Source organism: Danio rerio, chromosome 22 (assembly GCF_052040795.2).
Source record: "Danio rerio strain M-AB ecotype USA chromosome 22, GRCz13ab, whole genome shotgun sequence".
Lineage (NCBI taxonomy): Eukaryota > Metazoa > Chordata > Actinopteri > Cypriniformes > Danionidae > Danio > Danio rerio.
In genome coordinates this window covers 40,920,001-40,947,959 of record NC_141042.1, presented here as the reverse complement: position 1 = coordinate 40,947,959, position 27,959 = coordinate 40,920,001, and the positions used below count along the sequence as shown (strand labels likewise).

General features: G+C 37.4%; 1 protein-coding gene across 1 annotated transcript; it reads left to right on the top strand.

Moving 5' to 3' along the window:
- Nucleotides 1-580: 580 nt before the first annotated feature.
- ppp1r2 (protein phosphatase 1, regulatory (inhibitor) subunit 2) lies at nucleotides 581-26,599 on the top strand. The gene is given in 6 exon segments (NM_205668.1): nucleotides 581-880; nucleotides 10,829-10,936; nucleotides 13,514-13,597; nucleotides 19,024-19,127; nucleotides 20,711-20,884; nucleotides 25,878-26,599. Coding segments are annotated over 6 exon segments (615 nt in total). The 5' UTR covers nucleotides 581-755; the 3' UTR covers nucleotides 25,898-26,599.
- The last annotated feature ends 1,360 nt before the right edge of the window (nucleotides 26,600-27,959 follow it).

Sequence of the window (27,959 nt, the reverse complement as noted above, 5' to 3'; positions counted from 1 at the left end):
GACCTACAGTATCGTCTGATTCGCTATTTTGGAGGTTTCTGTGAGTCAAAACTATTTAAACTGCGTATATAAATTTGACTTTTTCGCTATGTGTAAATATAAACACATATTTTACAAGAAATGTGTCTTGTTTGAACACATACGTCGACTGTATGTCCTCTTGACCCCCAGTTTCAGACTGTTGCGTGTTGAATGACTCGGGCGCGATTATATATTAATAATGGTATGAACCATTATAGGGGGTGGTCAAATGAAAATGTATATTTTAATATTCAAATTATGCATATTATTTAAGACACAGATCACAGAAAACTATTTAATGAGCAGAATTCTACATAAATCTTGTCATTTAGGTGCAATCAAGAGTTAATTAAGCGGGTGAGATCCGCCCAAAACCCCCTGGTTGTACTGCTCCAATATTTGACCTTACAGCCTCACCCAAAATGGCGCAGTAACTAGACCCACTAGTTGCGTTTCTATAGCAACCCCGCTACTCTCGCGATAACGGAAAGCGCGAGAGCGACTGCGGCGCCCTATTTCCTTTCCTCGCTGTAAATGGGCAAGTGCGCGAGCTCTGTCAGAAATCAAGTCCTCGTTTGCAAACTTTCCTCACAAACAGCGTTTAACTTTCATCTAAAGCGGGCGACACAGCGTGTTCGGTTAGAGGGTGGTTTCGGAGCCGCCACGGCGCGTTTCAGCCGCTTGTTTGAGGCGTAAACAGTGTAAAAGAGGAGTTGTGGGTGGGTTTGACGGTTATGGCAGCACCGCGACCCATTAAAGGCATTCTGAAGAACAAATCCAGTATTAAAGTCCGAGCAGAAGAACCAGTTCAGGACATCCCAGAGCCAGGAGCCCCTCTAAACTCTGAAGACGACCCTCAGTGAGTAAACCTCCTTTTTATTTGTGCTATCAGAGCAGACAGAAACACTGGGCGGCAGTTAAGATGAGAGCTGTCAATCAAACTCAAACTAACTGTCCATCAAATCAAACTCTGGCATGATGAGAACCAGTACTCGCATCTAGCCCTGTGCTGTACTGGTGCCAGATATATTACTGGGTTGGTTGGTAGCTGAAGCGGCTAATGGGTTAGCACCTGCCCTGTCAATGTCGAAATAATAAACCAAACCACCCTGCAGGATTTAACTCAAATTGAGAGAGGTAAAGTTGGTTATATATTCGCACATGCGTTCATTTAACTGTCTCTATATTGTTTACCACGCTTATTTGAATATTTAACCAGAATTAGCATGTTAAAATAACTTCAAAACAACATCAACTAATTGACTGTAAGCATGGTTGTACTCGTTGGCAAAATTTACAAAGAATACTTTTCTGAAATGATTTTATTTAACAGAATGTCTGAATATATGTATGTGACATGCTATATATACTGTATGCTATAAAATGAAAGTATGTGAAAAATTACTGAACAGATATTTATATATATATATATATATATATATATATATATATATATATATATATATATATATATATATTTATGTGTATATATATATATATTTATGTGTATATATATGTATATGTATATATTGTATATATATATGTGTGTGTGTATGTATATATATATATATATATATATATATATATATATATATATATATATATATATGTATATATTTTTATGTATATATATTTGTTTTATGTATATATATTTATATATGTAAACTAAACATTATTTTTTTAAATTAAATTTGAATTTATTGATTTTTTGGAATAAATTGCAATATTTCAAGAGTATTTAATTAAATAAATTAAAACCACATTATTCCATTTAACGTTACCAGAAACAAAAATATAACATTACACTGAATTCCTAATTTTTTTATTTTTTATTTTTTTGTGTTTGCCACCCCAAGATTTGGTGTGGCCTCTTCTGGCGCCAACTAAAAAATTTTCTAGGGGCGCCACTGTGTATAAAAATGGTATTTTCATGCTTTAGAAGAGTCAAAAATATACATGCAGCACATTTAAATAAGTGTGATTTCTGTAACATGATGTGGTTATGGTTATAAAGAGGTCTGATCACAACATGTCAACATTAAAGGTGTAAAATTAACACTCCTGTCAATCTGTCTGTCATAAAACACAGCTGCCACCGCAGACTGGTAAAATTACAAGTGTTTTTTTTGCCTGTTGGTCAATGTACATATAAAATTGATCTCATTCATTCTGACATTGGCTGGTCTAGATCCACCATAAGGACTTGAGGATGTGTCAAAGCTCTCTCCTTTTCTTCTGGAGGTCAGAGAAGTTGTGTCTTGTCAATGATGAGACTGAAATAATGACTATCCTGTCTCCTTGTTCACTGAGCCGTCTGCCTTTTTATCCACACATATTGATTTATACTTTTAGGTCATCTGTAATGTTATATTTCCAGAAGGTATAAATATGTGTGTGTATATGTATGTATGTATATGTAAATGCACTGTTGAATGATGCTTTCTCTGGAATATGCCCAATTAGTCCACATGTGTTTTGTGGACTTGAAGGTATTCATCCGTATCCATTGTGGCATTCTGTTGAGGGTTTTCTGGGAGTATGGGGTCAGGGGCACTCTTTAAAGGGCTGTCTTGTCCCTGTATGAACAGAGTAGGAGTCTGGTTTGGATTGCCGGCAGTAAGTCAAACTGGTTTCCAGTGCTTGTTGCACTCCAGCAGGGCTGTCTCTTGTCACCGACTCTGTTTATTATTTTTATGTACAGAATTTCAATGCGCAGCCTTGGGCTGAAGGTGTCTGGTTCGGGGACCACAGGATTTCATCTCTAATATTGACAGATAATGTTGTTCTGTTGGCTTCATCGAACATGGACCTTCAGCATGCACTGGGGCAGTTTGCTGCAGAGTGTGATGCAGTTTGCTGCAGAGTGTGATGCGGCTGGGATGAGATTCAGCACCTCCAAGTCAGAGGCCATGGTGCTGAATCTTTGCCATCTCCAGGTTGGAGGAAAGTCCTTACCCCAGGTGGAGGAGTTCAAGTATCTCGGGGTTTGGTTCACGAGTGAGGGAAGGATAGAACATAAGATTTACAGGCAGATTGGTGCAGCAGTAATGCAGTCGATGTACTGCTCCGTTAAGGTAAAAAAGGAGCCGGGCCGAAAGGCAAGCTCTCGATTTACCGGTCCTGCTCTCACCTATGGTCATGAGCTTTGGAAATGAGTTTTTTTCACAGGGTGGCAGGGCGCACCCTTATAGTTAGGGTCAGGAGCTCTGTCACCCTGGAGGAGCTCGGAGTAGAGCCGCTGCTCCTCCACATCGAGAGAAGTCAGCTGAGGTGGCTCGGGCATCTGTTTCAGATGCCTCCTGGACGCCTACCTAGGGAGGTGTTCCAGGCATGTCCCACCCGGAGGAGGCCTCAGGGAAGACCCATTATTTTCTGGAGGGAGCATGTCCTCGGCTGGCCTGGGAATGCCTCAGGATCCCCCCGCTGAAAGAAGTGTATGGGGAGAGGGAAGTCTGGGGTTCTCTCCTATGACTGCTGCCCCTGTGACCCGGCCCCGGCCCTGGATAAGCGGCAGAAAATTACTTGACCTAAAAAATGAATATCTTTTTATATTGTTGTTTTAAATTTTATAATGTTTATTTTTATATTATTAAATCATGATTTTTAGTAATTTTTGTACTTGATTACATTTTTAATTAATTACATTGCATTTTCAAACAATGTTATTCATTGATTTAGGAATTAAAAGCTTAAATAAGTACTTTTTTTTTAATAAGAAAATTACTTTTAAAATGTTTTTACACTTTCAATTCCTAGACTCTCAAAATCACAAGGATAATCTGCAGATTTGTAAAAAAAATTCTGTTTTTACAGGAACATTTGTACAAAACAATGTTCTATTTATTAATTTATTAAGGAAGATGAGACCAAAATAATGGCGATTCTGTTAACTGAGCTGTCTGCCTTTTATCGTTTTCAGCACACATGTTGATTTATGCTTTTAGGTCAACTCAAATTTGTACAGATTTTTTTAGAAGCATCAGTAAAGGAGACTGCAGCTGATGGTTATGCAAAAGTTGGTGTGTGCGTGTCTGTCTGTCTGTCTGTGGGCTGTATGTAGGTGTTGTGTTTGGCTCTTCTTCCTCTCTCCAGAAGACGTTGTTCTTGAATCCAGCTCTCCCACTCTGAGGAAACTAGGACACTCTGCGAGAATGACACTTATTCCTCAATTCTGTCCTGTGGGACGACCAGCCGAGCTGACTGCAGTGACACTCAATTAGACCTGTTTAAAAATGTATTTAGTGCTGCACCTAATCATCAGATGACGCTCAGTGTAGTAAAGTATAATGTATATAATAGTAGAATCAGAGCTGCACGACTCTGGCTGAAATGAGAATCACAATTTGTTTTGCATTTTATCAAGACCACTATTTTTTCACGATTCTGTAGACGTAAAATAAAGGTTAATATAAGTGGGTTATTATCATTGTTCTTTCTTAAACATATGGTGAAAACAACAACAATAATAAATTGCCTATGTGTAGATGTACTGTTGGTAAAAATGCTAAATTTTGTATAGACTTTGAATGGTGGACTTGAACAGACTTTAAATCTGTCCTGGTTGTTATTTCACAGTAAAGTGACGACATTAGAATACACTAATAATAATAATATTTCCTTACATTTATATAGCGGTTTTCTAAACACATAAAGCGCTTTACACATAGGGGGGAATCTCCTCATCCACCATCAGTGTGCAGCATCCACCGGGATGATGCGACGGCAGCCATATTGCGCCAGACCGCACACCACACACCAGCTGATTGGTAGAGAGGAGACAGAGTGATGAAGCCAATTATAGTTTGGGGATGGTTAGTAAAGCATGATGGACAGAGGCCAGTGGGCAAATTTGGCCAGGATGCCAGGGTTAAACCCCTACTCTTTTTCCAAGGACATCCTGGGATTTATTTTTATGACCATAGAGAGTCAGGACCTCGGTTTAACGTCTCATCCAAAAGATGGCGCTCACTGAGCACTATAGAGTCCCCTTCACTATACTGGGGTGTTAGAACCCACACAAACCTCAGGTTGGGCGCCCCCTGCTGGCCTCACTAACAACACATCCGGCAGCAACCTAGCTTTCCCATGTGGTCTCCCATCCAAGTGACGACATTAGAATACACTAAGCTGAATTATTATGTTTGAGACATATGCTTGCAATCTGTAATTGAAACATTATTACACCATTTTATTAACTGGTAATATCAGACATTTGTCATTATCTGATTTCCTCTTGCGTTATATTCAACATTATAAAGGCTAGAGTAGTTATGCTGATACAGTAAACATTTATTTTCATGCACAACACTGTGCTCTAAAATGCGATCATCATTTAAATGATGTCCGCACAGGTTTCACTTTCACTTCCGAGTGCGGCTCATGGCTGCCGTCACTGTGAAAAAAAAAATATAACAATGCACATGCAAACAATGTTTCCCATGCGGCTCTCAACCGATCGCTCTGTGCAACAAACAAAACGTAATTTACAACTTTATTAGATGTTATTCACAGCCTGTGCAGGTTCTGTTTACTAAAGTAAGCATCACTGGCGGGCACGCGCGTGTCCTCTCGGTAGTAGACCGTGTGTGCTCGTGTGATTTCACGTCCACGAATACGTCATTATATTAAGACTGAAATTACATTTTTCGTTGAATTAATGTTATGCTTTTTAAATCCAGTATGTGACACTTAACGTCATTTGGAAGTGTCTATGTTGTAATAAAGACTTGGTCAACCACCTTTACGCTTCTCTCTTGACCTTGAAAATATAATTGGCTGAATCGTAGAATTAAGATCGTGTGTAGGTTAGAATCAAGATCGCAATCTTTTTTTCCATTAATCGTGCAGCCAATAATAGAATTCAATATTTACGCAGATTGTTTTTATATTCGCACATTCAGATATTTGCAAACTCTAAATAGCGAAATCATATTAGCAGCCAACGACTATCAAAGTACAACATTGTTCACAGTCAAATAAACAGTGTTAATGTACTTTTCAAGTCACACTTGCAGGTTGCAACAGCATCACTCGCAGCATCACTCGCACATAAGCGATCTTCACTGCCTGATAGATGCACGATATGAAGTGGGTCTCAGATCAGACTAGAAGTCCTTTTCCCCCTCCATGTCTTTTAAATAAGATGGTTTATTTTACCACAGTATTTTCAATGGAATTTCTGTGCTAGCCTGTTGCTACTGATGGGCGCTAGTGGTTACAACGGTCTTTCATCTCGTTAAACGCTTGAACAACTGAGCGCTTAAGTCTGTTTAACTGAATGTATTTACATTACAACATCGTTGCTGTAAAACAACCTTGTGAAACTGAAAAGACTCACATTACGCTTTCACTGGAAGTTTATCGTTGGCTTTATAACTCTAGCTGTGCAAACAGACCATTATTTTTTGTGAAAGAACGGATTTATTTACCAAATATTTCCATCCTATTTACATGATAGAATATTGAGCTTATAGGTTTTTTTTTATGTGCTTTTTGCCATACTAATTTTGTTTAAGGCAATGTCCCAAAATGTGATTAAACAGTTCATTATTGTTCTGGTAGTGAACTAATTCTTTAATTTAGAAGTTTTTTTTTTGTTACAAAACATTATTATTGTATGTTGTTATAAGTTATTGCAGAAATTTCATTTAAGAATATTATTATTTTTTCTTCTTGAGTTTTGAAATTACATGGAAAGAAAATTGCGTAAAATAATTTAATTGCTATATCTGTCTTTTAATGATGAAAACAGGTACTACAATACCATGAAGTCTTTTAAATATTACTATGTTTTGTTTTATATCTAAAATATGCTATAATCTAAACTACGTTTAATTTTAGCCACTATTGCTGTATTTTGCTGTGGCTCTGTGCAGTTTGGAATCGCAAATAATTTCTAAAAACTTGATTATAAAACCGCTTGGTGTGTATAATAAACAGCTTTGCCTATTCTGAAGGAAACGTGAGTGTTTGCTTGTGCAGTGTGAGCGTGTGGGTGGTTGACAGGGCATTTGTTAAGGTGTTCAGAGTGGCTTCTGGTGCGTTACACGGTTGCTAGGGTATTCTGGGTGGTTGCTAGGCTTCATGAACTGGCTAAACCCCAAGTATCTGCTATTTTAGTTTGTGGATATGGCTCAGGTCCTTCGTTCAGTGTTAGTCTATGGAGGTTTCGTTGTTTTCCACTGATAGTAAAGTTGTAAAATGGTAATTGTAAGCGCCTCCTAAACAAGCAGCATGATACTCAAACTGAGAGGTGAGTTGCACCCTAGTTTAATAGCACACTAGGTAGTCATGCTCTGTTTTAGCTGTCGGTTTTAATGCTCATTCCAGTCACCACCTGTGCATTAAGTAGTCAATTTAAGGCCATATGTACTTGCAAAATAAAAGTTTTGCAAACAAATAGTAAAAAAAAAATTAAATGCAAATTTTTAAAAAATCACAATTTAAAAATGTATTTTTGAGAAATAAAAATTCATTTTGCATACAAAAATGAAGAACCGCAATAGGAAAATTTTTGAGTAATAAAATTAAATTTGCAAACAAAAAAGAACTGCAAATAAAAATCAAGCAGTGCAAAAAAAATAAATAAAATAAATAAATATAAATATAAAAAAAAAAAAAAAAAAATATATATATATATATATATATATATATATATATATATATATATATATATTTTTTTTTTTTTAAACGATACATTTTTTGCAAAACATTTTTATAGCATTGCCTTTACAAAACTGTGTCTCCACCTCTTTAATAACAAAAAGAATGATCTGTACAATGGTTTGAAGATGCAAGATGCGCAGCACCTGAAACTACGGATACTGGAAGCCTGTGCTGGGTTGCATTGACAATCCAATCTTTGGCAACTCATTTTTCTATTAGGGAGGATATCCTGTACCAACTTGTAGATCTCATCTTTGCCCTGATCTCTGTTGTTTTTCCTGGACTTTTATCCCCATGGAGATAATAAGCTTGCTTGAATCATAAACTTTCACAGTGTTCAGCTCTCGAAACCACAGACAAGTTCCTTGAATTGTGTTTGTTCTCCCATTAAGCCGCTACATACTGCTGCTCATGTACTGTTTTTGTAACCGATGATCCGTTGAGAAAGCATGACCTGCTACATGCAACAGTGCACTATATGCACCCATGTGATGCAGTAAATCACTGTTCTCCCAACGTGAATGAACATAATCTCTTGATTATTTCGTGAGGGAACATGAAGAGATTAGCATTACTCGATTGGACTCCGCTTTACTTTTATTCAGCGCACGTTAGAGCAGTAAATCTTGCACTGATTGAGTCCAGCAACTCTCTACAAGAGACCTAAAAATAATCCTCTTGTCAAAACAACAGTATCTTAGCCTCCGTTTTGAAAGGCTCTGGCTAAAAATCGTCATGTTTTAAATCCGGCATCAGGTTTGAGTGGATTTCTCCACGCTGGCTTTGTAACACAGCACCTCTGCAATCGGCGGTTGTGTAACTGTCCTTCTTCCATGTGGATTGGCACATTTTACTGCTACTGCTGAAGCATTAGCGGTCCAGTCCACTGCATTTCTGTCACTGAATTCATCCGAATGCACAGAGAACACCCATTCGGCCTACGAAAGCTAGACTGTTGCTTTAGTTAAACTGCTTGAAGGCCAATAAAATGCAGTGTTGTGAAGCTTCTCTGTCTTTGGATGTAGTGGAGGATTACAGATGTTAAGGCTGTAATTGATCATTTAAAGTAAAAGTGAATATACCAGTTGCTTTTAAAGCGACTTTGCTTAAAAAGTGAAAAACAAATCATTGTTTTAGAACAGAGATGCCCAAACTAGGTCCCGCGGGACAAAGTTGGTCCATGTTAAATTTTGATTCGGCTCACCATCCCATTTAAGAAGAGGGATGAGAATGATGGGTTGGTATCGATGTTGTCCATTTAAATTGAATGCAACCGTTGTTTGTTTGTTTTTAAACGTATTTACCTTTATCAGAATTAGACCGTATGATTACATTGTTTATATGAATTGCTTTTAAAATGTTCCCTTCATGTTCTTATGTACAGTTGAAATCAGAATTACTAGCCCCCCTGTTTATTTTTTCCCCAATTTCCTCAGCAGATTTCTTCAACTAGAGCTGTGAACCTACACTAGTCTCAAGGTTCGGTTTAGTTACGATTATCATGCCATCGATTGGGTTCAATTCAATATTTCGGTGCATCACGGTGCATTGACGGTGCTTTTCATACAGTTTTATATTTTCTTCACAGCAGTAATTCTTGTATTAAAATGTATGAATATATTTATATTTATATACTATTTGTAATACAACTTTGTCATTTAATACAGTCAGATACATAAACTGTACCTTTAAACAACAGGAGCATTTAGCAAATAATATAAACAAATATAAATATCCAGCTCACTTTCTGATTCTTGTCTAGTTCTCTTACACCTCTTTGATTGGTCACACCCTCAACAAAAATGGTTGCGATTGGCTCTTGCGTGCTGCGCTCAGATGAGTGATACTAATAAGCGGCAGGTGGCAGCGGCGATCACAGCTGATGCATGATAAACACGGTGGAGAAAACTCTGCAGACCCACGCTCGTTTCTGTATCCAGAAGTAACGCTGTAAAACAGCCGAGAGGAGAAGAAAAGTCACGCTAGCAGGTCAAATGGGCGTGTGTGTCTGTGTGTGTGTGAGAGAGAGAGAGAGCGAGAGAGAGAGAGAGAGAGAAAGAGAGAGAGAGAGAAATGGAGTACATTCATTCTCTCGATCTCCGTGAAATAGGGGCTATTGTTGTATATGTCAGTGAAAGACTGATCCAGCAAACACACACAGTGAAATTGTGCACAGTTTATGAGTTTTAAGTAGTTAGAGCGTTGTAAATACTCGTGCTCGCCTCCCTCGCGACAGAGCGCATATGAGGTAAATTACGTCAGTAATAACCGGTTATGATTATTACTAAACCGATACCGAATTGTCCGCGTTTGCATCGCGGTGCACCAAAGAAACAATTAATTTTGACAACCCTATCTTTAATACATTTCTAATAATAATGGTTTTAATAACTCATCTCTAATAACTGATTTATTCTCTTTGCCATGATGACAGTAAATAATATTTGACTAGAACTTTTTTTAAGACACTTCTGTACAGCTTAAAGTGACATGTAAAGGCTTCACTAGGTTAATTAGGGTAACTAGGCAGGTTAGGGTAATTAGGCAAGTTATATTATAACGATGGTTTGTTCTGTAGGTTATCAAAAAACAGCTTGAAGGGGCTAATAATATTGAGCAGAATTAAAAAGCTGCTTTAATTCTAGCCAAAATTAAACAAATGAGACTTTCTCCAGAAGAAAAAATATTATCAGACATACTGTGAAAATTTCCGTGCTCTGTTAAACATCTTTTATTTAAAAAAGAAATAAAATTAAAAGGAAGGAGCGAATAATTCTAACTGTATGTTATAGTACGTAAGTCGATTAACGTCATTACATCACCATGCTTTCCAATATCCTGATTGAATTAAAATCAGAGTTTCGGTGTCCATTTAAATGTACTGATTGACCTAAGACTTGAGAGAAGGCCTCATCTGCTGCTCTTATCATTAATACCATTAAGGCTCAGTATATTTGACTATGTATGCCACTTGCTGCTATTTATTTCTCTCTGCCGTTTCCAAGCTACTTGATAAAGTTTTAAAGTGGGGCAAAGTCCTGGGTTTAATGTGGCAGAGATCTCAGCGGAGCCGTTTGCATCAGGGCTAATAGCTTTATCTATAATTGTATGTTAAGCTCTGTGTTTCATCGCGTTCTTGCAGGAAAAAGTCACAGAAATGGGATGAAATGAACATTTTGGCCACATATCACCCGGCGGATAAGGACTACGGGCTGATGAAGATTGACGAGCCCAGCACGCCATACCACAGGTGAGTGCTATACAAATAACCTGACTATAGGAAATATACAGCACTTACACATATAGGTAATTTACCTATTGAATAAATATGCTATCATAGAGATAGTTCAGACAAGAATAAAAATGTACTGATCACTTAAGTGTAACCATTAACGTTTTTAATATCCATAAATTAGCAGGGTTTTTTTGTATTTTGTGGTTCATGTTTTTATTTTATTTTTTTACTTCTCCCTGTTTATTTCTGCTTTTGAATTGCAAAATGAGATCTTAATCTTTTTTTCAACAACATTCTATCTTTCAAAAGTTAATAATAATATTAATACAAATATAAAAAAGTATAAAATATAAAAAATATTATAAAAATATATATAAAAAGTTATATAATTATATAAGTAAAATATAAAAAAAGTTAATAAAAATTTTACTTAGACTCTATACACACACACACACACACACACACACACACACACACACACACACACACACACACACACACACACACACACATGCCATTAATGCATTTTAGACTGTTAGTGGGTTTAAAGAACACTATTAGTTTGTAATGTGGTTGTTCAAAATGCTACTGTGCAGATTCAGGGGAAAAATCAAATATTAAACTTGCTCTTGTTTGAGCAGTTATGATTGATTGAATTATTAAATGGAGGTCCAGAGTATGCTTCATGTAGTCCATGCATATTTAGAGGAAATGCAAAAATAATTTTGTAAATGCTTAATTGGGTTCATTTAATAAAATCAACTAACAAAACACATTCAGCTTTACAATTAAATATATATATATATATATATATATATATATATATATATATATATATATATATATATATATATATATATATATATATATATATATATTATTATTATTATTATTAGGATAAATGAACAAAGATATCGAATTAACGATTAATTACACAATATTTAATCTAAATAAGGTTAAATAAGATATCAGTGATCCAAAATGTAAGTAAACTAACATTTTTATTTAACAATTTTAATCATTTTTAAATAATTAATATAAAAAAGCAGGATAAGTGGAAGAAAATGCATAATATAAAAAGGTTAAATTAGATTCTAATAAATTGTAATCATACAAAATGTACAACAATAGTCAAATATATTAATTATCAAGATAAATACACAAGTTTTTTATTAACAGTTTTTATAAATTTAACATTAATATAAAAAGGTTAAATAAGTACTCTAATTAATGCTACTGATCCAAAGTGTCAAACTATAATTTATTTTAATTTAATCGAATATTATATAATAATGAATATATATAGCTCTGGTTTCCCCCACAGTCTACAGATATCCATTATAGTTGGATAGGTTTTGTATAAATTAAAATAATAAAGGTTAAATGAGGCAAAACATTCAATAATGAGAAAAAAATGTGAAGATGGGTGTCCGTCAATTAAGGATTATTATTTTGGGGCCTATGGCATCCAAATATTCCACCAGCATCTAACCACTGTCAGGCTTTTTTTAACCATTAAATATATTTCATAAGAATGTGAATTTTTTTTAGACATTATCAGACAGGGATATTACACTGAGAGTGCTTTGATGGATGTTTTTAATTTATGTTATTTGTTAAGTCATATTTGAAGATTTTAATGTAAAATTGAGTAAATGTGTTGGTCAGAAGTTGCTGATGTGGCAATAAATAAACAAACAAACAAACAAACAAAAAAGCATCTAAATATTGATGATGCTGGATTAAAAGGATTTGCTTATTATTTCTGGCCAAACCAGATTTACCAGTTTAATTATTCGCATTATTATTATTGTTGTTGTTGTTGTTGTTGTTGTTTTTATTATTATTATTAATATTATTGTTTATATTAATGGTATTATTATATTATAATTAAAATTATTATTATTATTATTATTATCATTATTATTAATATTATTATGGGGCCAAACAGAATCTGCTGATGTATTTGTTATTACAATTTTAATACAATTTTTGTTGATTACATTTTTAGTAAAATTTTTGAGTTTAGGGGCTAAAATTGAACACTTACAATAAAAAAAACAATATTTTAAAATGTATAATATGTTTGTACTGCAAAAACCTGTTAGAAGCACTTGTTAGGTAAACACTACAGTAAGTCTGTCATATAATACACACACTAAAAGACAAAATAGTATTACTTTTCTGTGCAGTCGTTGTAAATAATTCATGTACATTTGCATTTTAATCAGTGATATCACAGAAATGAATTTACATGTAATAGACTTAAACCAGTTGAATGATCACTTAAAAATCTGTTTAGCTTCCTGCGTATTTCTGCCATGCAGATTCTGCCTGTGCTTATAAGTGTTTATATAGTTATAGCTTAGCCTGTAGCCCTTAATGCTGGAGAGTGAGCAGTAATTGTTTGAGGGTCTTCTATGGATTGTGAATATATATATACTGTCTGGCTCTTCTCTCTGGATATGTTACTGCCCTGTCAGCAAAATACAAGGGCAGCACTGAGGCTGCAACTCAATATGACAGGGCAAACTTGCAGTAAAGGTCAAGCTGTGTTTGGCAATCAGCCAAAAACTCTGCTTTTTCTCTCAGGATGGTGGGCGATGAGGAGGACGAGGGGGCGCTCAGCGATTCGGAGGGGAACACGGCGCTGCCCGGCGATGACCTCGCTCAGAAGTAAGTGATGCATGATGCATCATCAGTTCAGCAGAGATTCACATCTGTGCTTTAACTTCCACTATATCAACACTTTTTACCTCTCTCTGAGTTTGTAATGTCATGGAAAACCTGGAAAATTGACATGGGTTTGACATTGACTGGAAAAATAGAAAAAGAAACATACCCACGATGTTTTGAAAAAATTGATAGTCTCCATTGTTGGCATCATTTCTAATGAGAGTTTGGTTGGCTGGAATTGGGTGCTGTGAAGCAGGATAAGCAGTCCAATTAAATGAATTCAATATTTATTTAGTCTAATAGTGCAAACATTTCCATGTTTTCTAAAGCCTGAAATTCATCATACCCATGGCGAATTCTGATTTAAAGGGACTTGAAACCCGCCCCTGTCTCAGCAGGGTGTTTTCACACCTCTAGTTTGAAAAAAGTCAGGAAAGTGGATGAGTCCAGCTTTGTTTAGGTGGGAGTGTTCATCGGCGAAAGAGGGACGGGTTTGCATAAAGGGGAGTTTTGTTTTGTGCATGGCACAAACACAGACGCAGGGGAGATAGATGGTGACAACGTTTACATGGACATTAGTATTCGAATGATTTGCCTTAGTGTTAATAAGACAATAATATGATTAAAGTGTTTGCATGACTTCCTTCTTGAACATTTCATGCATGCCCCTCGTGACAAACGAGGAACTGCTGGAAGAGTGTAGTTTTAATGGAATTTGATAACGCACGGCGATAGGGAGAAAAAAACCCTCTGCATTTCTGAGTAGATGTAGAGACTCGGTGGGTACAGAGAGTAGCGGCAAACAGCTGTGTGTGTGTAGACTATGCGGCAAAAATCCTAAACCACAGTAATGGTTTATTGCGGAGTTTCTGTTAACATGTTCACACTCGGAGAGCAGCATTTACAGCGGATCTTTCAGTCTATAATATTGTAGTGATATTAGCGTACTGTAAACTTGGTAACTAAATTATTTCCACTAATGCCGAGTTCAGACTGCATGAATTTGAAAGTAGTCGTCTCACAGATGTTTTCACACTGCATGATCTGGGCTAGTGTTTTGTCGCTGCTTTTACACGGCAAGATGGATCGGCGACAGGGGTTTTCACATTGCATGACTTTACAATATGGAGAATCGCATACAACTTCGTCCAAACTACGTCTCACAGCCAAAAACACGTCGTATATCTTTTGTTATTAACTACATAATGAAAAAGAAGCCTTTAATGGGGTGGAAATTTTATTTTTGCTCACCTGGGTTTGAAGGGAGTAAGCAATTTCTCCTCAAATTTCTGTGTGAAACGTCAAACAGAAACGGGTGCTCCTGTCAAACCTCCACTAGTTTTTCCTCCATTTCTTGGGTCCAAATAAACCGAGAATGAGTGCTTTTAACTTCTCCCTCAATCTCCCGCTGGCCTGCAGATACACACTAGTGAATGCTGCTCTCTCATTAGGCTGTAGGCGATCGCAGATGTTTTTTTCAATCAGAACTCATTTCACACGACATGATTTGAATCGGCGACAGCTCCAGATATTCAGCACGCCAAATATCTCGCAGGCATCGGCGACTCATTGGCGATTCTCTCAGATGGCGTCTTTGAAAGGTCTTACTGTGTGATTGTCATTCACGTGAACGAGCACCGATTTGCCTGTGATTTCAGGCATTTGTCTGCGATTTTCTCCAAATCCTGTCGGCAAGTCAAAATCAGGGCTAAAATCATGCATAAGGTCTGTCTTTTAACACTGAAAGTCTACTGCTGACGATACGGACTAACTTTACCATCTGAATAAACAAACAAAGAGCCCTGATCACACACTTACCTACAAGGGCGCCCCCTGTGGCCACCCCAATGTGATTTAGTTGTTGATATTATTAATTTAAATTGACTTGCGTAAATTCACAATTTTTCAATTAATTAGTTAATTATTAAAATGCAGCCGCTAAATTATTGTGGATTGATCATCGCCACTGACGTAGCTGATTCACTAAGATTGCAGAATTTGAAGTTATTTTTGCTCTCCTCACTCTTTGTCAGTGTCGTGAAATGTGTGCAAGACACGAGTGTATTTTTAATTCTGAAAGCCTGAACAGATGAGCATGCAGAAAAGAGTTGAGGGAGACCAGATGTCCCGTCCCAGCCCAGGGCAGACTCGCTAACCTCTTTCGCAATCCTTTCTGCTCGTCCTCTTCTGTCTGATTGGAGTTTGACTCTTAAACAGCTGGTGAAAAAGCTGACATGTGTTTCTCTGATATGCAGACCACGCCGCGTGTCAGCAAAACCGCTCATAATGGCCAGAGCATTGATCCACAAGCAGCGAGCCATGGCTGATGATAACATTGCAGATCAATAGGGCTGTGTTTAGCATACTTTCACCATCTAGACATCATGGTTTCACAGCCTAGATGCGTCTTTAATGCAGTCTAGTCAAGGTACTTTATTTTAAGGTGAAGTAGTTGCAGTTTAACTATTGAGTAGTGTTAATTGTTTACAGTACGTGTACTTACTACACTGAAAGAAATGACTTTTTGGTGTGGTTAAACTAAAGTTGGTTAAACCCCCTGAGTTATTATCCCTCAATCACACAGTTTGGCTGATGATAGTGCAGGTACACTGCCTTATCAATTTGTACCTTGATATTAACACAAGCGTGTGATAATATCTTACATAGCCGTCTACGTGGAGTTTATTTATAAACTAATGTCCAGAGGATCATGTGCTTATGATTGATCACAGCTGGTCCTGCATTATTCAATTTATGATTCACCAATCAGACGATTTCTGAAGCCTCTATAAATACCCTCAGTTCTATATCACAGCCATCTTCGTTTTAACGAATCCCCCCTTCCACCCCTACTCCTCCTTTCCTAGATGGGTGGCACGGTGGCCCTGTGATTAGCACTGTTGCCTCACAGCAAGAACGTCACTGGTTCTAGTCCTTACCAAGCCAGCCAATATTTCTATGCGGAGTTTACACGTTCTCCCTGTGTTCACGTGGGTTTCCCCCGGGTTTCCCGGTTCCCTCCCACCATCCAAAAACATGCAACTTAAGTTAATTAACTAATCCAAATCAGCACCATAGACATGCTCCTAGTCAGTAGTTATCTCTTAAAAGCAATCGCTATCTGTGTACTAGCTACTACAGCAGGGGAGTTCTCCAGATCTACTTGAGCTCATACTCCCCGCCTTGCAAACGGGAGGAAGCCCCGAGCTCGAGAATCTTATGAGCTCAGGGCTCTCTCCCGGGAGAGCATGCCAAACAAGCTTTATAATCAATCATCAGCTAAGTGTGAACTCTTGAAATAAGGAACGTGTAAGCACACACTTACCAATTCATGAAAACCCGTCTCTCTTGATCATATTCAGGATAAACCCAGATCAGCAGCTTTTCTGTTTATCAGCATGACTATAAAACATTTGAGCCAGGTAAAATTTGTCTTTGTAGAGAAAAGATTTGACTCTCTATTGAAGGTAAATACAAATTAATCATTTTATTTCGTAATAAAACAAGTGTGTTTAATCAGCAGAATATAGCAGAGCGATGTTTACATGTTTGCATTTACTCTCAAATCAGTCGATCTCCTGCACACAAAGCCTAATGCATTGATTGAGTTTCATTTTTAGGCGAACTCTTTCTTCCCTCTACTACTCAATAAAATAGAAATTAAAAACATTCACTGAGCAGGAAATCTCTCCTGATTATAGAGCTTCTCCCCTGAGAGAAAGTGGGTCTCTGAATGAATGAAGCAGTGGGTTTTAATGCAGGATTTGGTTCTTTTAGCTGTATGGATGCTGGGAGATGGATGCGAGTGAGTGGTTTGTCCGCCGCAGGCTGCTAACTGTATCTGGAGCTGATGTTAGCGTCCAGGAAGAGCTAGAAACTCAACCGCTCAGCCTTATTTCCCTCTCTTTTGTCATTATTGTCCTCCTCGTGTGTCTTTCTTTCACCACTCTATCTTGGGTTTCCCTCAGGCTCCTTTATTTTCTGCTCCTCTACCCAGCGATCAGTGTGTGTGTGTGTGTGTGTGTCTGATTACTCCTGAGAGATGCTTTTCTTTGTTTTTTTATTGACCAAACTTGGTTTCCGCTACATTCATTCTTCCATGGCGGGGCGCCACACCAAAATTCATCCCTCCATGGCTACATTACAGCTTCTCAATCAAAACATTCTGTCATTGCTGTTGTTTTTAATAGCGGGTGTTTATCGCACCAAAACATATTAAAAGGTAAGTGAATTATAGCAGCGCAAACTTTTCTGTGACCGTAGTAGTGATGTGCTTTATTTGCTTAAACCTTTGAGGTTACATGCTTGACTGATTATACTTTATAGATAAAGGTCTGTGGTTCTGCATACAATGGCTGCGTCCGAAACCGCCTACTACTCAGTAGGTACTGCATTTTAATTTAAACTTACTACTCAGCCATTAGAAAAGTGCATTCTATACAGTATGAACGTGAAAAGTATGAATTCGGATGTACTAAACTCGCCATTTTGTCATGGTCACGTGACCTACCTGCGTCAATTGCGTCGCTTCACTCCCATTCATGCATTCGCTCTCGGGGCATCATGGGATAGCATAGTGTGCATGGGATGCGCACTCCAGAATCTCACCAGAAGTAGCAAATCATCCGTGTACTTCTCGCATACTGATTTTCGTATTCTATGTATTCGGAAATACTACTCGGCTTGCATACTGATTTTAGTGTACTATATAGTATGGAAGTATGCGGATTCGAACGCAGCCTCTATCTTTCTGGAGTTTATAGTCGGTTCATTTCACTTCAGAACGCATTAATGCTGCTCTGTAGGTCTGTTGGAGACATTCAGAAATATTTCTAGTGTGTTTTCAATCTGCCACTATGCTGACACACGGGCATTTGTAGCTCCGCCCTCTTCAGAAAAAGAACTCATTTGAATTTAAAGGGACAGTTACCAAAACGCCACAATTAAGATTAAAGTAGAGGTCTGTATTCCCGCGGTGCTGCAGTGGGACCCGACCAGAGTTCTTGCAGCGCGGGAATACATTTCCAAATAAAGCGCGGTAGCGGGAACGCTCAGTTATTGGGTTAGCGGGAACAGGCGCGGCGGGTAGAAAACGGGGTGGGTCAGGCTGCAGGACAACAAATGCTGAATATAGGCTGGAGCAGTCGGGTTCGGACTAAAACCTGGTGGGAGTGGGATTGAAAATTTAGTCCCACGCAGATCTCTAGAACAAAACCTTAAAGGGGTCAGTTTCAAAGACTTAGAAAACATTATTTTTGTTATTTTGATATTATTGTGAGCTGAAACTTCACACACAAGCACTCACTGTATTACATAGTACTTGTATTACATCTTGTATAAAGGGGCATAATAGGTCACCTTTAAATCTTACAAATGTCAGGTATGTATAGTTGTTGACTAGCCACTGTGGATGTTGTTTTGCTCAGGCTGGCAGCAGCGGCGGCAGAGGGAGCGGAGTCTCGCTTCATGCAGGAGCCAGAAGAGGAGAGCAGTGAAGAAGAAGAAGAAGAGCTCAGTCCAGAGGAACAAGGTGGACACACACACACACACACACAGTTGAAGTCAGAATTCTAAGCCTTCCTGTATATTTCTTTCTCTAATTTCTATTTCATGATAGTTTTAATAACTCATTTCTAATAACGGATTTATTTCATATTTGCCATGATGACAGTAAATAATATTTACCTAATATTCTCCCTTTTAGAATAATAAATGCTACATTTCACTTGCATGGTATTGTGTAGAACAAGGGTGGGCAAACTTGATCCTGTAGGGCCGGTGTCCTGCATAGTCCTGCACTCACCTGAACATGGTAATTAGTGTCTTCATGATGACTAGAAATCTCTAAGCAGGTGTGTTTGATTAGAGTTGGAGCTAAACTGTGCAGGACACCGGCCAACCAGGATCAAGTTTGCCCACCCCTGGTCTAGAAAGATGCTCACATCTATATAGCATCAGTTTTGTGAAAATGTACAACAATAATGCTTATTTTTATATTAATGTAAAGGGTAGGTTTAGGGCTAGGTATTTTCATTATTAATATGAATAATACTGGGTATAATTACTGTTTTTACATTACTGTGAGGTTTGGGGTGGGTTAGATATTAATAAAATACAATATAATGGGTAAATTAATGAATAATACTGGGTATAATTACTGTTTTTACATTACTGTGAGGTTTGGGGTGGGTTAGATATTAATAAAATACAATATAATGGGTAAATTAATGAATAATACTGGGTATAATTACTGTTTTTACATTAATGGGAGGTTTGGGGTGGGGTAGATATTAATAAAATAAAATATAATGGGTAAATTAATGAATAATACTGGGTATAATTACTGTTTTTACATTAATGTGAGGTTTGGGGTGGGGTAGATATTAATAAAATAAAATATAATGGGTAAATTAATGAATAATACTGGGTATAATTACTGTTATTACCTTACCAAGAGGGTTGGGGTAGGGTAGATATTAATAAAATCCAATATAATGGGTTAAATCTTAAATAATACTGGGTATAATTACTGTTTTAACATTACCATGAGGGTTAGGACAGGGTAAATATTAGTAAAATGCAATATAATGCGTAAATTAATGAATAATACTGGGTATAATTACTGTTTTTACATTAATGTGAGGTTTGGGGTGGGGTAGATATTAATAAAATAAAATATAATGGGTAAATTAATTAATAATACTGGGTATCATTACTGTTTTTGCATTACCATGAAGGTTGGGGTAAGGTAGATATTAATAACATACAATATAATGGGTTAAATCTTAAATAATACTGGGTATAATTACTGTTTTTACATTACCATGAGGGTTGGGTTAGGGTACATGTTAATAAAATACAATTTAATGGGTAAATTAATGAATAATATAAATGATATTCAGTCTAATTACTATGTTTACATTACTGTGAGGGTTGGGGTAGACGTTAATAAATTGAAATTAATAGATAATTCAATAAATAATATAAACAATTCTTGTTAACTTCCGGCCACAACTGTATCCCTTCTAGCAACAACCAGTAAGATCAGAAGTTAGTCTTTCTCTTGGTCTGGACTGGTGGGTTTAGAGCTGTGTGTGTTCGTCTTTTCCTCAGCAAGAAAAAAGCAGTTCCAGATGATGAGGAAGATGCATTATAATGAAGGTATGAACATTAAACTGGCCCGGCAGCTGATCGCCAACGAGCTGGAGGAGGAGGATGAGGATGAAGATGAAGAGATGAAGGATGACACAGAGACTGAGGACATCACCGTCGACCCCCCGCAAGATGGTACATCCAAATGATGTCTGATTTATTACAGTGCCTTGGTGTAACCCATTCATGTTTTAAAGGAACCTTTTTTTTTGGCACTCATTTTACAGCTCTTGTTGAGTTTTACTATTTTTGAATTTATTTATCCAATTTTGGGACTGACTGAGGACTTTTAGCTTAGCTTAGCATAAATCATTGAATCGGATTAGACCATTAGCATCTAGTCAAAATTTCAATTTGTTTGATCATTTCCCTATATAAAGCTTGAGCTTTTTGTATTTACATCATGTACTAAGGCCCCGTTTACACCTAATACGTTTGAGATTTAAAACGCATACGTTTTGCTACAGTTAGAACTTCCGGCCACACTACGCCGGAGTTTTCAAGAGCCGAAAACTGAGCTTTTTGAAAATGCTGAAGAGGCCGCATTAGTTAGACAACGCTGCTGCCCCGTGCTACTCTATATGGGGGAAAATGTAGTTATCTGAAAACAGAGGCGGGACTACAGACATTTGCCTATCTGATGGGGGCTTTTCCTCAATATTAAGTAGCCTACACACAGTTCAGTCTTGCATCTTCCATTTGTCTGAACTTACAAGGAGAAAACAAACTCCAGAGGACATGTCGGGTAAATCTTCAAAGGAGCAGTGTACTTTATAACCTCATTCACATCACCTTTTCTATGCTGTTTCACTTTCTTAACAATAAAATGAACACATGATATAAGGAACTGCCTATTTTCATTTTGATATTAGTAATTTAATATACGGCAGAAATGTTGAGGCGTCGTGTAGCTGCATATTTATATGAGTGTCATCTTTACTGTGTGCATATTTATAACGAAACGGAGCCTATAACATCACTGCCTTCTTTCATTTTCATTAAAAAATATGAAACATTCCCTCTCTTTTGCTGAATATCAGTTTTAATACTCAATAATGGGCATTATAAAAGTATAATGTACAATAAGTTTATATCACAGGTTTGTTTCAGCCAAAACACGTTACCTGAGAACATGTAATATATTCAAAAGACCAAAGTCGGGGAATATTAGATAAAGACAACAAGATGAATTAAATATCACGTTTAACAAATATAGTGAGATTATATCCAGCGGTTGGTCCTTGATGAACAGTCTGACGTGCATAGCTCTCATCTGGGTAGATGACTGCCTGGAGTTTAGTCATCCACATATGCTGCATCGCATGCCAGTGTGTGTGTACGTGTTTGGTCAGGTGATGTGCGTTTTCAGCGATGTAGTGTGGACGGAGATTTGTTCAGAAACGCTGGGTGAAACACTAGTGTGGACGCGGATCATTTTCATTCTAAAACGCCGTTTTAAGACTAAAACATATTAGTGTAAACAGTGCCTAAGACTAACATACAATTAAAAGTTGCAATTTTCAAGGCTGATATTGCTAGCAACTATACCAGAGATCACCAGACTTGTTCCTGGAGCTCCGGCGTCCTTCAGATTTTACCTCCAACCCTAATCAAACACACCTGAACAAGCTAATCAAGCTCTTGCTAGGTATACTTGAAACACTCAGGCAGGTGTGTTGAGGCAAGTTGGAGCTAAACCCTGCAGGGCACCGGACCTCCAGGAATGAGATTGGTGACCCCTAAACTATGCTATGATTTTGGCATAATAATCAAGGAACTTTATTGCCTATGTAACTACAGAACAGTCAAGCTTTAAATAGGAAAATTAAAAAACAAAAAAGATGCAGTATAAAAGCGATATAGAAATAAAGATTAATTGAATTGAAATGGGAAAATTATTAAAACTTCTTATTTATTTTTCAGCAAGATGCTAATGGTCTAAACTGATTCAGTGATATATGTTAAGCTAACATCGCTCCCACCAGACCTAAAGGTTGGCTGAATGACTTAAAAAATGGTAAAACTCAACTGTTTTACTCTAGAGGAGCTGTAAAAGTTCCTAAATAAATTGGAATGTTCCTTTAGTTACATGTTTGTGGATGGTTACTTGAAATATAAACATCCAATCAATGGTAAATGTGGTGTTTTTTGGTGTAAAGCAGAGCTTTCACATGCCCAGGCAGAACCAACACGCCTCAGCTGGCTGATGTATGGGGAAGAGTTTCCCACTTTTTTTTGTTGAAATGAGGATCTTCAGTCATGGTCTGTTGACCACTCAGAGCCTCCTGAGATTCTGGAAGGATTTCCAGATGCTCACCCAAGATCAATTTAGGACAAAAGACCTAAAAAAAAAAAACAAAAGAGCAGAAACGTAGGTTGTTAGCAGAGCTAGGAGTAAGTCAAGCACCACTATTGCTGAGGAGTTTTTGATTTGAAAAAAACAGAACTTTACATATTAACCCCGTTTAACTCTCTAAAGATTGACATATAAAAAATACTTTAACTTTAAAAGTGCTGTGTGGACGTTTTTTGACTTTTCTAAATCATAGAAATATCATAATGTTTGCAGATATCATGTTTTCCGCTACATTCATTCTTCCAGGGCGGGGCGCCACGCCAGAATTAATCCCGCCACGGCTGACAGCTTCTTATTCAAAACATTTTTGTGTTTTTTTTTTTTTAATAGCGAGTTATAATCGCACCAAAGCGTGTTAAAAGGTAAGTCAATTATTACAGAGCGAACTTTTATGTAACAGTAGTAGTGCTGTGCGCTGTTTGTTTAATCCTTTAGGGTTGCGTGCCGACTAGCTGACGTAGGTGCGTTATGCGTGAGGCCAGCAAACACGACGTAAAACCGTTTCACTTTGCTTCAGGATGCATTAATACCGCTCTGTAGGTCTATTAGAAACATTCACAAATATTCCTAGCATATTTAATAAATGTTGGAGAAATAATTGTTACATAAACGCAGTAAATCGCACTTCAGCAGCGTTTATTTGAGAGCGCACAAGATCTGCGCTTGAGCAGCGTATATTTGAGGGGACGTGCAAGAAGTTTTGTGCATGAGTAGAGGAGATTTGCATGCTCGTATGGTATTACATGAATGCCATCTCGAATTGTAATACTGCGCTCACGACATTTGTCATTGAAATAGCGCCACGGGTAGTTGTCAGATCTGAGTAAAAAAGGCCTGCCGCCACAGCTGGAAAAATTCCTAGAGGAAACACTGCATATTTAATGATCATGCTAAGTGCAAAACAATTCTCCTTTGAGGATGTGCGTTCTGCACCAGAACGTCTGCCTTTGTTTTGGTCTCTATAACCAGCCCACTGCCAGTTTACTCAGTTGTATTTCAGCACTCCGGGTTGCCTGTTGGTTTAAAACACTATTTATTTCAGTCTCAAAAGCTACATCAATGTACACAGCTGAAAATGTAGCAGTCTCCGAAATTAGATGCAGATTCAGAGTTATAAAAAAGATGCTTTTAAATTCACAAATGCAAAACAGGGTGTCTGTGGTGTCTTATAAAGCATTAAAAGTTGATCAATCAATTATGAGAAGATTAGGGCCCTTAAAACGTATTACAGTCTTAGTCATGTTTTTACAAGGTCTTCAATTTTGTTCAAATGCATACCTGTCAACCCTCCCGTTTATCCCCGGATTCTCCCATATTTTACAGATCTATCCCGCTATCCTCCCATAAAGATATTTTCCTGTATTTCTCCAGTATTTTCAGTCTTTCTCTAAAGAGCCGAGCTTCCTTATATGCAATTCATACCGCCGAACCTCCAGGGGCAGCCCCCTTGCTCTTAAATGCGAGTCTGTTCTGTGCTTTCGCTTTGTTTAGGAATGAAATCACTTATACATAAATATAAAAAACGGTGGGATTCCCTTTCCTTTTCATTACAGGTGACGTCACCCCTCCTATACAATCCTCAAAACAGTCATATAATGGTGCATGACTTCCATGATGATACCACGCTGATTCCCAAACGGTTTCTGTACACGCGATTTGAAGCGGAGTGAAAGTCTGGGTTTTGGGTGCGTGTTTAAACAGACATATACGCATAATTAATAATAATAACATATAAAGATGTCGATCTTGGTGGGATTTTTTTTCCAAACACAACTAATTTTGTCTTAAATGAGCATAAAAAGTTCGGAAAACAGTCGAATGCTTTCATTATAATGTTAGATGTGTGCATTTTTAAAGTGACACCTCTTATTTAATTTAATCAAAAAAAAAAATCTAAATAAGTGAGATTAATTTGTTGCTTTTTAATCAGAATGTGTGAGTTATACAGTGGAGAAACGGCTGATGAGATTTGATAGCTTGATTCTATTTCATTATAATAGATATTAATTTTATTAAGCTGAACTGTTTGCTGCTAATGTATACTGTTTATTTTTTTATTTTGTTAATAATAATTTTAAAACATATTGCTGACCATTTAACTGTTTATTTACTATGAAACCGCTCCAAATGAACATATTTAGTAGTTTGGGGATTTTTTTAAGGGGGTGGTATCCCTCATTATGGCGGGCCTATCCCTTATTTTCTCATCCCAATGTTGACACGTATGTCCAAGCGTTGTGTTGACCCCCAAAAAACATAAATATATTTATTTTCCTCCTAATATTAACAATGGTATGTTTGATCCTTGCGATTTGATTCGGGCCATGGCGCGTCCGGCCAGGCTCCTAACGTAATTTGCGACAAACGCAGGAAGGTGAGGTGACGCTCTCCACGTGTAGCGAAGCCATTGAGTGAAACAACACTGGGAAATGTAGGTTTTAAAAGGGTTCGGGGAGAGTTATCACAACCTAACAGACTCCTCCTGCTCACCATTTTTGTTTGTTGTCAAAACTGACAGCTAGAGGGGCGCGGTTAAGTATGTTAGCCACGCCCAATACCTCAGGCAGACCTAATCTGAGAATTTTATGCAACACAAACAGGAAGTTTTCAGATTTAAATGAAAGATTTTAGGGGCAAATATTACATTTTCTTAATGACATGCACAGATCAATCACAAAACTAGCTATTTAAGCTAATTAAATCAACATGGCATGTTTTAATTTCATCTGTACTTTAGTATGCTAAATTAAACCAACTCTCTGTCTGTTTCAGCGGACTCGTTGGACTCCTAGAGATGTCCAGATTAGTCCTTCAGCTCCTGCCTTTTCTGATGAACCTCTGGAAGGCGCAGAGTGTGTGTCGTCAGCGGTTCACCCTGTTTCCACCAATGCCACGCATATCAACCAGCTCCCTTATTTGCCAAAACGTTTATTGTTGTCACGCTAGGAAAAAAAGAGCGACTCCTGGACTCCCGAGAGCGTTGGAGACTCGTGCAAACAACTGCCAGGCCACTGTGAAGTGTGCTTGACCTTTGACCCCAGCGCCGCTGTTACACATCTGCCCATCCACACACACATATACACATACGCTGTCTGTTTTCCCCGGCGCCGCTCATACTGACCCGTTACAGACCCGAGTATTGTACTAGCAGGTGGTTTTACACTGGTAAAAGGGGACTGGTGTGGTCTTAAACCGCACACATGAGCTCTACTGTATGCATGGCTTCTATAAACCATGCTTAACTGCATTGGCACTAATCGTTTCTCCCCTGTGTATCCATTAATGGGCGATTATTACAGTACTAGTGATAAAACTACTGATCTGGTAGACTGAACCCAAAACTACAGCAGCTTTTCTGAAGCTCTTTGTCTTGGTTACCTTGTTTTGATTGCCTTTTTTTGCCATTATAATGCGGTTGTTTAATTCTTTTTCTTTTTTTAATGAGGAATATAATTGTCCTGTGGTACCAAATAAAATAAGAAATCTTTTTGATATGTTTACTCCAGCAGATCCTTTAAAATTGCGTTTATTTTTTGCTGTACGTTCATAAATTCATAGTCATGATAACTCACACAGTGTGCTTAAAACAAGGCAAAATGGGTCAGTGTTGCAAAACCTGACATGAACTTGTGTGGGTTATATTCGGCAGCAGAAGTCAACATTATTTTATATTTTAAACAGAAATATGTTATTATAGTACCATTAAGATTAGGGTTTGAATTAACCTTTTTTATGACAGTTAAGCACTTACACTACCTGACAAGTCTTGTTTGATCTTGGAAAATCAATTATTAATACCCTGACTTCTAGTTGATCATGTGGAAAAGTGTCAGAAGGTGGATTTCTCTGATGTGTCTTCTGTTGATCTGCATCCCAATCATCACCAATACTGCAGAAGACCTACTGGAACTCAAGATTCTTACAGAAATCAGTCAAGTTTGGTGAAGGTGAAATCATGGTTTGGGGTTACATTCTGTATGTTGGTGTCCGAGAGATCTGCAACACAGGAGAGGGACAATTCTCCAGCAGGATAGCGCTCCTGCTCATACTTCAGCCTCCACATCAAAGCTCCTGAAAGCAAAGAGTGCTCCAGGATTGGCCAGCCTAGTCACCAGACATGAACATTATTAAGCTGATGAAGGAGGCGTTGAAGATGAACACAAAGACTCTTGATGAACTCTGGGAGTCCTGCTGAAGGCTTTCTTCTTCATTCCAGAAGACTTTATTAATCAGTGATGTGAGTCATGTGAGAGATGTATGGATGCAGTCCTCCAAGCTCATGATGGAGTCAGACACAATATTCATTCTGTCTCCACTGCAACAGGACTTTATATTCTATACTGGACATTATTTCTGTTCAGTGATGAGACTTTAGTCTGAGCAGAGTCAGAACTTACTGTCCTAATCAAATCAGTCAACATCAAGACATGATCAGATTTTATTTTGGTAAAATAAGTGTAATCTAGAGGCCTTCGCCTTTAATATAAGCCACTTCTGATACCAAATCATCAACTAGAAGTCAAGTTATTATTATATGTTATATCCTAAAACTTAGGCTACAAGACTTTTGTTACCTAAATGTTAAAAATGTTTTGCTTAATATTAATGTACAATGTTTAAAACAGAAAAACTCCTGATTTAAGATATATAAATATTATAATATAGATATAAATCTAAAATATTATATTAGTATTATAAAATACAAAATGTTATCTAAACATTACTTAATTCCTTAATTTATGATTTGTGCTTCATTTAAATGATCAAATCACACACACACAAACACACACAAACACACACACACACGTAAACAGTTGAAGTCAGAATTACCCCCCCCCCCCCTCTTAAATTTTT